The sequence below is a fragment of the Oncorhynchus mykiss genome, chromosome 13, assembly GCF_057628025.1.
Source record: "Oncorhynchus mykiss isolate SJ-2025 chromosome 13, ASM5762802v1, whole genome shotgun sequence".
Taxonomy (NCBI): Eukaryota; Metazoa; Chordata; class Actinopteri; order Salmoniformes; family Salmonidae; genus Oncorhynchus; species Oncorhynchus mykiss.
The window spans coordinates 6267501-6279732 of NC_143034.1; the positions used below are offsets into that span (position 1 = coordinate 6267501).

At 38.6% G+C, this 12232-nt stretch overlaps 1 protein-coding gene across 1 annotated transcript in view; it reads left to right on the top strand.

The window, feature by feature from the left end:
• The window catches only part of sdk1b (sidekick cell adhesion molecule 1b), a 393224-nt gene that overhangs the window by 109566 nt on the left and 271426 nt on the right, over nucleotides 1–12232 (top strand). Inside the window, 2 exon segments of the mRNA XM_090194773.1 lie at nucleotides 3235–3391; nucleotides 11883–11989. Of these exon segments, the coding sequence (XP_090050899.1) occupies nucleotides 3235–3391; nucleotides 11883–11989 (264 nt within the window).

Genomic DNA, 12232 nt, shown 5'->3' on the forward strand with positions numbered 1-12232 from the left:
ATACCAGGTATTCATTCTGGTAAAGTTAAGGTCTGGTATAAGGTAAACAACATTAAGGGGCTGTACTCAGCGTTGTGCTGGTCATATACCAGGTATTCATTCTGGTAAAGTTAAGGTCTGGTATAAGGTAAACAACATTAAGGGGCTGTACTCAGCGTTGTGCTGGTCATATACCAGGTATTCATTCTGGTAAAGTTAAGGTCTGTTAAGGTCTGGGCCTACGTGTTCCTCTAGAATGATCCAGAACATGTCTTTGACTCTAAACTATTGTTGTTAAATGTTTCCACCATTATTTCTCCATGCAACTCATTCTTTATAATTGTTGATGCACTATCTATCAGCCCTATCTATCAGCACTATCTATCTGCACTATCTATCTGCACTATCTATCAACACTATCTATCAGCATTATATATCTGCACTCTCTATCAACACTATCTATCAGCACTATCTATCAGCACTATCTATCAACCCTATCAACACTATATATCAGCCCTATCTATCAGCACTATCTATCTGCACTATCTATCTGCACTCTCTATCAACACTATCTATCAGCATTATATATCTGCACTATCTATCAGCACTATCTATCAGCACTATCTATCAACCCTATCAACACTATCTATCAACCCTATCAACACTATCTATCAACACTATCTATCAGCACTATCTATCAACACTATCTATCAGCACTATCTATCAACACTATCTATCAGCACTATCTATCAACACTCTCTATCAACACTATCTATCAGCACTATCTATCAGCACTATCTATCAACACTATCTATCAGCACTATCTATCAGCATCTCTATCAACACTATCTATCAACACTAGCTATCAGCACTATCTATCAACACTATCTATCAACACTATCTATCAGCACTATCTATCAACACTATCTATCAACACTATCTATCAACACTATCTATCAGCACTATCTATCAACCCTATCAACACTATCTATCAACACTATCTATCAGCACTATCTATCTGCACTATCTATCAACCCTATCAACACTATCTATCAGCACTATCTATCTGCACTATCTATCTGCACTATCTATCAGCACTATCTATCAGCACTATCTATCAACACTATCTATCAGCACTATCTATCCGCACTGTCTATCAACCCTATCAACACTATCTATCAACACTATCTATCAGCACTATCTATCAGCACTATCTATCCGCACTGTCTATCAACCCTATCAACACTATCTATCAACACTATCTATCAGCACTATCTATCAACACTATCATCACTATCTATCAACACTATCAGCACTATCTATGAACACTATCTATCAACACTATCTATCAACCCTATCAACACTATCTATCAACCCTATCAACACTATCTATCAACCCTATCTATCAGCACTATCTATCAACACTATCTATCAACACTATCAACACTATCTATCAACCCTATCTATCAGCACTCTCTATCAACACTATCTATCAACACTATCTATCAGCACTATCTATCAACACTATCAACACTATCTATCAACACTATCTATCAACACTATCTATCAGCACTATCTATCAACACTCTATATCAACACTATCTATCAACACTATCTTTCAACACTATCTATCAACACTCTCTATCAACACTATCTATCAACACTATCTATCAACACTATCTATCAACACTATCTATCAACACCATAAACACTATCTATCAACACTATCTATCAACACTGTCTATCAACACTATCTATCAACACTATCTATCAGCACTATCTATCAACACCATAAACACTATCTATCAACACTATCTATCAACACTATCTATCAACACTCTCTATCAGCACTATCTATCAACACCATAAACACTATCTATCAACACTATCAACACTATCTATCAACACTATCTATCAGGCTTTGATGCTTGTGTTTGCTGCACCTTGTGGTTTGATATGCATCTGATGTCTACCTCAACGTTCTCAACGTTCTCTAGGGGGAACTTGCAGGCTGAAAGGCCATGCGCTTCTAGTGTTAACCTGTTTGGGATAGGGAGCAGTATTCTTACGTCCGGATGAAAAGCCAGAAGCTAGGATATGCATATAGATAGGTAGATTTGGATATGAAACACTTTAAAGTTTCTAAAACTGTTAAAATAATCTGTGATTATAACATAATTTGTTTGGCAGGCGAAACCCCGTGGACAAACAATCCAGGAAAAAGAAAATTGAGTTCACTGTGTTTTCAATTGGGTTTCTATTGGAAACTAGATTTCTGAGGCACCTGGTGGCAGTTCCTAGGGCTTCCACTAGAGGTCAACAGTCTTTAGAAATTGGTTGATGTTTTTCTTTTGAGTAATGAAGAAGTACGGCTAATCAGAATGAGTGTGAAGCCAAGCTCGCTCCTCTTTGATTTTATCCGCTATTGAACACAGTATATTCCGTTTTACATTTTATCGATTATTTACGTTTTAGGATACCTAAAGTTGGATTAGGAAAGTTGTTTGAAATGTTTGGACCAAGTTTACAGGTAACTTATTAGATATTTTGGAGTCATGCTGGGCGAGGTGGAACCGGTGTTTTTCTGAATCAAATGCGCCAAATAAATGGACATTTTGGAGATATTAACGACGGAATTAATCGAACTAAAGGACCATTTGTGATGTTTATGGGACATATTGGAGAAGATCTACAGGCATGAATTATATCGTTATTTCTGACTTTCTATAACCCTCCCGGGTTGAAAATTATTTGTTTTGCATTTGTATGATGATGTCCTTGGTTTGCTTTCGCCATAAAGCCTTTTTCCAATCTGACACAGCGGCTGGATTAAAACACGTTAAGCTTTATTTTGATGTATTGCACTTGTGTTTTCATGAAAGTTAAATATTTATAGTAATTTCATTTGAATTTCGCGCTCCGCAATTTCACTGGATGTTGTCGAAACGTTCCACTAGCTGTAATTTAAAGGATATTGTGTGTCGATGAGTGAGATATAAAAAATAAAATGAAGACATTTTTAGTTTAGGGTGTAACACAATAAAATGTGGAAAAATGTGGTGGGAATATTTTCTGAAGACACTGTACATATAACCTGTTTCATGTCCATGTTTTGACTTATAAATGATTATAATTTATTATAAATTATTATTAATTATTATTATAAATGATTATAAATTCAAGTTGAATTAAATATTTATTCTCTCCTCTTCTCTCCTCCCGTCTCCCCTCCTCCCCCCTCTTCTCCTCCTCCAGATGTAGCTCCATATTTCCGTGTGTCTCCGGGCCAGGTCCAGACCCATCTAGAGGGTAACAGGCTGGTACTGACCTGTCTGGCTGAAGGCTCCTGGCCTCTACAATACCGATGGATCCTCAACAACACAGATATCACACACTTCTCTCCACTATACACGTAAATATACCTTAAATATACCTTATATAATGTACCTCTCTCTTTATATATACCTTATATAATATACTCTACCTATCTACCTGCTTCTCTCTACTATACACGTAAATATACCTTAAATATATATACATCTCTCTATAAATATAGCAATATATAATATACCTCTCTCCATAGATATACCTATATATAATATACCTTTCTCTATAGATATACCTATATATAATATGCCTCTCTCTATAAATATAGCAATATGTAATTAACCTTTCTCTATAGATATACCTATATATAATATACCTATATATAATATACCTATATATAATATGCCTATATATAATATACCTATATATAATATACCTATATATAATATACCTCTATATAATATGCCTCTATATAATATACCTATATATAATATACCTATATATAATATACCTATATATAATATACCTCTATATAATATACCTCTATATAATATACCTCTATATAATATACCTATATATAATATACCTATATATAATATACCTCTATATAATATACCTCTATATAATATACCTCTATATAATATACCTATATATAATATACCTATATATAATATACCTATATATAATATACCTCTATATAATATACCTCTATATAATATACCTCTATAATATACCTATATATAATATACCTATATATAATATACCTATATATAATATACCTATATATAATATACCTATATATAATATACCTCTATATAATATACCTCTATATAATATATCTCTATATAATATACCTCTATATAATATACCTCTATATAATATACCTCTATATAATATACCTCTATATAATATACCTCTATATAATATACCTCTATATAATATACCTCTATATAATATACCTATATATAATATATCTCTATATAATATACCTATATATAATATACCTATATATAATATATCTCTATATAATATACCTATATATAATATACCTCTATATAATATACCTATATATAATATACCTATATATAATATATCTCTATATAATATACCTATATATAATATATCTCTATATAATATACCTCTATATAATATACCTATATATAATATATCTATATATAATATACCTATATATAATATATCTCTATATAATATACCTATATATAATATACCTCTATATAATATACCTATATATAATATACCTCTATATAATATACCTATATATAATATACCTATATATAATATACCTATATATAATATACCTATATATAATATACCTCTATATAATATACCTATATATAATATACCTCTATATAATATACCTATATATAATATACCTATATATAATATACCTATGTATAATATACCTATATATAATATACCTATGTATAATATACCTATGTATAATATACCTATGTATAATATACCTCTATATAATATACCTCTATATAATATACCTCTATATAATATACCTCTATATAATATACCTATATATAATATACCTATATATAATATACCTCTATATAATATACCTATATATAATATACCTATATATAATATACCTCTATATAATATACCTCTATATAATATACCTATATATAATATACCTCTATATAATATACCTCTATATAATATACCTATATATAATATACCTCTATATAATATACCTCTATATAATATACCTCTATATAATATTCTTCTCTCTCCCCGTCAATGTCTTTTTCATACTTTATTTTCCTGACTTGAGAAACCTGAGGGCAACTTTTATCTGATGTCTGGGGTAGTGTGTATATCAGCAGTCAGCACCCATCCTGTTCTCTCCATCCTCCTGTCTTCCCCTCTCTCCCCAGAGGGGTATGCATGATCTATCAGATAATAATATATAGATGAAGATATTTCTCTATATATAATGTGTTGTGGAATGTATAATATATATATATATATATATATATATATATGTGTGTGAACACTCTCCTGTCTGTCTCAGCTCTCACACACTCTGAGCTTTTATCGCTTTCCTCGTGGAGTGTTGACATGAGACGATGTGTTAAAAGGCCAAGGAGGACAGGAGGCAGACGCAGGGCAATAACTGCTGCTAGAATAAAGTCTGAGACAAGCACAACTACAGACACACTCCTGTCTGCACTCACACATACAGACAGATACACACCACTGCAAACTCAAAGACTAACTCTTCAACTCCAGCGAGGTCTGGGTTTTGTTGACTAAGCTTCCCTCTCTCATTTACACTACAGGAGGGCTGGGGGTTCGATAGGACCACCACGAGGTCTGGGTGTTGTTGACTAAGCTTCCCTCTCTCATTTACACTACAGGAGGGCTGGGGGTTCGATAGGACCACCACGAGGTCTGGGTGTTGTTGACTAAGCTTCCCTCTCTCATTTACACTACAGGAGGGCTGGGGGTTCGATAGGACCACCACGAGGTCTGGGTGTTGTTGACTAAGCTTCCCTCTCTCATTTACACTACAGGAGGGCTGGGGGTTCGATAGGACCACCACGAGGTCTGGGTGTTGTTGACTAAGCTTCCCTCTCTCATTTACACTACAGGAGGGCTGGGGGTTCGATAGGACCAGTACGAGATCTGGGTGTTGTTGACTAAGCTTCCCTCTCTCATTTACACTACAGGAGGGCTGGAGGTTCGATAGGACCACCACGAGGTCTGGGTGTTGTTGACTAAGCTTCCCTCGCTCCAACCGTGCTGTGATACATTACTGCTTTTTACATCACTCACCCATAGAGTATGGAACATACATACAATGAGAGAGAGAGATGGAGAGATGAAGAGAGAGAGATGGAGAGAGAGAGAAGAGGGAGGGAAGAGGGAGAGAGAGGGAAGAGGGAGAGAGCGAGAAAGAGTAAAGGGAGAGAGGGAAGAGTGTGAGAGAGAGAGAGATGGGGAGAGAGAGAGATGGGGAGAGAGAGAGAGACAGAGAGAGAGAGAGAGAGAGAGAGAGAGATGTTTATCATTCCAAATATGGGTGGTAATGGTAGTGATAACAGTTTAGTGATGGTAGTAGTAGTCGTAGTAATGATGATTGTAGTTGTAGTACTGATATAAAGGAGAAGATGACCGTTATTTAGTTATAAGTTAGTTATAGTTTCATTTTCCATAATTTGTATACTATTATACTATTGACTGTTACCATTTTATTGTTATTATTTTTGTAGTTAATTGTGTATTATTATTTACTACCATTTTATATTATTATTTGCTCTCATTTATAATTTTGTTACAATGTATATTGTATACATTGTTGCTTTGGCAATATTGACACAATGTTTTTCATGCCAATAAAGCAGCTTGAATTTGAATTTGAATTTGAGAGAGCGAGCGAGCGATGGAAAGAGACACACCCTTTCTCTCTGTTTCTGCGGGGGAATGACCCAGCAGTTTGTAGCCAAGTATTGATTGAGATGACAAGTGGTATTCTGCATCGGACGTTAGAACAACAACAACACAACGACGCTGGGTGTATTATCATCGCAAAATATTATGACTACGTTAGTTTGACAATGTTAGAATAGAGTTAGTTTGATAATGTTAGGATAGAGTTAGTTAGACAATGTTAGGATAGAGTTAGTTTGACAATGTTAGGATAGAGTTAGTTTGATAATGTTAGGATAGAGTTAGTTAGACAATGTTAGGATAGAGTTAGTTTGACAATGTTAGAATAGAGTTAAATTGGCAATGTTAGGATAGAGTTAGTTAGACAATGTTAGGATAGAGTTCGTTAGACAATGTTAGAATATAGTTAGTTTGACAATGTTAGGATAGAGAAAGTTTGACAATGTTAGAATAGAGTTAGTTTGACAATGTTAGGATAGAGTTAGTTTGACAATGTTAGGATAGAGTTAGTTAGACAATGTTAGGATAGAGTTCGTTAGACAATGTTAGAATAGAGTTAGTTTGACAATGTTAGGATAGTAAGTTAGACAGTTTTAGGATATAATTGACAATGTTTGGGCATATTGTCACAACAGCACAGTTAGACAATGTTAGGATAGAGTTAGTTTGACAATGTTAGAATAGAGTTAGTTAGATAATGTTAGGATAGAATTGACAATGTGTGAACGTATGGCCACAACAGCCCATTTCAACAGCAGTGTAATGGTTGTTTCTCTAGTGATGCTCCAGTCTGAAGCTGAAGCTGTCTGTTGTTGACAACATCACAAGGACACGCTGTCTGGAATATTTGGCTTTGTGTGTGTTTGGCCGTGTGTCTGTGTGTGTGTGTTTGGCCGTGTGTGTGGGTTGACCGTGTTTGTGTGTTTGGCCGTGTGTGTGTGTTTGGCTGTGTGTGTGGGTTGGCTGTGTGTGTTTGTTGGTGTGTGTGTGTGTGTGTGTGTTTGTTGGTGTGTGTTTGTTTGTGTGTGTTTGTTGGTATGTGTTTGTTTGTGTGTGTTTGTTGGTGTGTGTGTTTGTTGGTGTGTGTGTTTGTGTGTGTGTTTGTTGGTGTGTGTTTGTTGGTGTGTGTTTGTTTGTGTGTTTGTTGGTGTGTGTGTGTGTGTGTGTGTGTGTGTTTGTTGGTGTGTGTGTGTGTTTGTGTGTGTGTTTGTTGGTGTGTGTTTGTTGGTGTGTATGTGTGTGTGTTTGTTGGTGTGTGTTTGTTTGTTTGTTGGTGTGTGTGTGTGTGTGTGTGTGTGTGTGTGTTTGTTGGTGTGTGTGTGTGTGTGTGTGTGTGTGTGTGTGTGTTTGTTGGTGTGTGTGTGTGTGTGTGTGTGTGTGTGTGTGTGTGTGTGTGTGTGTGTGTGTGTGTGTGTTTGTTGGTGTGTGTGTGTGTTTGTTGGTGTGTGTTTGTTTGTGTGTGTTTGTTGGTGTGTGTGTGTGTGTGTGTTTGTTGGTGTGTGTGTGTTTGTTGGTGTGTGTGTGTGTTTGTTGGTGTGTGTGTGTTTGTTGGTGTGTGTGTGTTTGTTAGTGTGTGTGTGTTTGTTGGTGTGTGTGTGTGTGTATGTGTTTGTTGGTGTGTGTATGTGTTTGTTGGTGTGTGTTTGTTAGTGTGTGTGTGTGTGTTTGTTGGTGTGTGTGTGTGTTTGTTGGTGTGTGTGTTTGTTGGTGTGTGTGTGTGTGTGTGTTTGTCGGTGTGTGTTTTGTGTTTCTTCCAGGTTGGGTGTAATGGGGTTTTAATGGGCAACCTGGCATCGGGCAGTAGACACACACACACGTACACACCTCCGCCTCCCCATCTGTCCCTCTATAGAAGTACAGTTCACACATTCTCTCCTCTTCTTCTCTCCTCTTCCTCTCTCCTCTTCCTCTCTCCTCTTCCTCTCTTCTCTTTCTCTTTCTCTCTGTGTCTGTCTCCTCCAAGGTCACATCATCCTTCCAGTCTGTTTCACCCATTTTGTTCTCTCTCTCTCTCAATTCAATTCCATTCAATTCAAGGGCTTTATTGGCATGGGACACATGGTATGTTATCCCAGAGGTAATGGCACTGTGGTGTTTCACCCAGTCCTCTCTCTCTCTAGGTATGTTATCCCAGAGGTAATGACACTGTGGTGTTTCACCCAGTCCTCTCTCTAGGTATGTTATCCCAGAGGTAATGGCACTGTGGTGTTTCACCCAGTCCTCTCTCTCTCTAGGTATGTTATCCCAGAGGTAATGACACTGTTGTGTTTCACCCAGTCCTCTCTCTCTCTAGGTATGTTATCCCAGAGGTAATGACACTGTGGTGTTTCACCCAGTCCTCTCTCTCTCTAGGTATGTTATCCCAGAGGTAATGACACTGTGGTGTTTCACCCAGTCCTCTCTCTAGGTATGTTATCCCAGAGGTAATGACACTGTGGTGTTTCACCCAGTCCTCTCTCTCTCTCTAGGTATGTTATCCCAGAGGTAATGACACTGTGGTGTTTCACACAGTCCTCTCTCTCTCTAGGTATGTTATCCCAGAGGTAATGACACTGTGGTGTTTCACCCAGTCCTCTCTCTAGGTATGTTATCCCAGAGGTAATGACACTGTGGTGTTTCACCCAGTCCTCTCAATTCAATTCAATTCAAGGGCTTTATTGGCATGGGAAACATGTGTTAACATTGCCAAAGCAAGTGAGGTAGACAACATACAAAGTGAAAATATAAAGTGAAAAACAACAAACATTAACAGTAAACATTACACATACAGAGGTTTCAAAGGTTCCTCTCTCTCTCTAGGTATGTTATCCCAGAGGTAATGACACTGTGGTGTTTCACCCAGTCCTCTCTCTCTCTAGGTATGTTATCCCAGAGGTAATGACACTGGGGTGTTTCACCCAGTCCTCTCTCTCTCTCTAGGTATGTTATCCCAGAGGTAATGACACTGTGGTGTTTCACCCAGTCCTCTCTCTCTCTAGGTATGTTATCCCAGAGGTAATGACACTGTGGTGTTTCACCCAGTCCTCTCTCTCTCTCTAGGTATGTTATCCCAGAGGTAATGACACTGGGGTGTTTCACCCAGTCCTCTCTCTCTCTAGGTATGTTATCCCAGAGGTAATGACACTGTGGTGTTTCACACAGTCCTCTCTCTCTCTAGGTATGTTATCCCAGAGGTAATGACACTGTGGTGTTTCACCCAGTCCTCTCTCTCTCTAGGTATGTTATCCCAGAGGTAATGACACTGGGGTGTTTCACCCAGTCCTCTCTCTCTCTAGGTATGTTATCCCAGAGGTAATGACACTGTGGTGTTTCACCCAGTCCTCTCTCTCTCTAGGTATGTTATCCCAGAGGTAATGACACTGTGGTGTTTCACCCAGTCCTCTCTCTCTCTAGGTATGTTATCCCAGAGGTAATGACATTGTGGTGTTTCACCCAGTCCTCTCTCTAGGTATGTTATCCCAGAGGCAATGACACTGGGGTGTTTCACCCAGTCCTCTCTCTCTCTAGGTATGTTATCCCAGAGGTAATGACACTGTGGTATTTCACCCAGTCCTCTCTCTCTAGGTATGTTATCCCAGAGGTAATGACACTGGGGTGTTTCACCCAGTCCTCTCTCTCTCTAGGTATGTTATCCCAGAGGTAATGACACTGTGGTGTTTCACCCAGTCCTCTCTCTCTCTAGGTATGTTATCCCAGAGGTAATGACACTGTGGTGTTTCACCCAGTCCTCTCTCTCTCTAGGTATGTTATCCCAGAGGTAATGACACTGGTGTTTCACCCAGTCCTCTCTCTAGGTATGTTATCCCAGAGGTAATGACACTGTGGTGTTTCGCCCAGTCCTCTCTCTCTCTAGGTATGTTATCCCAGAGGTAATGACACTGTGGTGTTTCACCCAGTCCTCTCTCTCTCTAGGTATGTTATCCCAGAGGTAATGACACTGGTGTTTCACCCAGTCTTCTCTCTCTCTAGATATGTTATCCCAGAGGTAATGACACTGTGGTGTTTCACCCAGTCTTCTCTCTCTCTAGGTATGTTATCCCAGAGGTAATGACACACTGTGGTGTTTCACCCAGTCCTCTCTCTCTCTAGGTATGTTATCCCAGAGGTAATGACACTGTGGTGTTTCACACAGTCCTCTCTCTCTCTAGGTATGTTATCCCAGAGGTAATGACACTGTGGTGTTTCACCTAGTCCTCTCTCTCTCTCTAGGTATGTTATCCCAGAGGTAATGACACTGTGGTGTTTCACCCAGTCCTCTCTCTCTCTCTAGGTATGTTATCCCAGAGGTAATGACACTGTGGTGTTTCACCCAGTCCTCTCTCTCTCTAGGTATGTTATCCCAGAGGTAATGACACTGGTGTTTCACCCAGTCCTCTCTCTAGGTATGTTATCCCAGAGGTAATGACACTGTGGTGTTTCGCCCAGTCCTCTCTCTCTCTAGGTATGTTATCCCAGAGGTAATGACACTGTGGTGTTTCACCCAGTCCTCTCTCTCTCTAGGTATGTTATCCCAGAGGTAATGACACTGGTGTTTCACCCAGTCTTCTCTCTCTCTAGATATGTTATCCCAGAGGTAATGACACTGTGGTGTTTCACCCAGTCTTCTCTCTCTCTAGGTATGTTATCCCAGAGGTAATGACACACTGTGGTGTTTCACCCAGTCCTCTCTCTCTCTAGGTATGTTATCCCAGAGGTAATGACACTGTGGTGTTTCACACAGTCCTCTCTCTCTCTAGGTATGTTATCCCAGAGGTAATGACACTGTGGTGTTTCACCTAGTCCTCTCTCTCTCTCTAGGTATGTTATCCCAGAGGTAATGACACTGTGGTGTTTCACCCAGTCCTCTCTCTCTCTCTAGGTATGTTATCCCAGAGGTAATGACACTGTGGTGTTTCACCCAGTCCTCTCTCTCTCTAGGTATGTTATCCCAGAGGTAATGACACTGTGGTGTTTCACCCAGTCCTCTCTCTCTCTAGGTATGTTATCCCAGAGGTAATGACACTGTTGTGTTTCATCCAGTCCTCTCTCTCTCTAGGTATGTTATCCCAGAGGTAATGACACTGTGGTGTTTCACCCAGTCCTCTCTCTCTCTAGGTATGTTATCCCAGAGGTAATGGCACTGTGGTGTTTCACACAATCCTCTCTCTCTCTAGGTATGTTATCCCAGAGGTCCAGAGGTCGGATGCTGGGTTGTATCAGTGTGTGGTCAGGAACAGGATGGGAGCCCTGTTACAGAGGAGAGCTGAGGTGCAGGTCGCCTGTAAGTACACACACACCTCTCTCTCTCTTTATCTCTCTCTCTCTTTATCTCTCTCTCTCTTTATCTCTCTCTCTCTCTTTTATATCCATCCCTCTCTTTATCTTTATCTCTCTATCTTTATCTCTTCCTCTTGCTCCCATCTCCCTCTCATTATCTCCCTCCCTCTCTCTCTCTAACTCTCCATCTCCCTCTCTTTATCTCCCTCTCTCTCTCTCTTTATCTCTCTCTCTCTCTGTCTCTCTC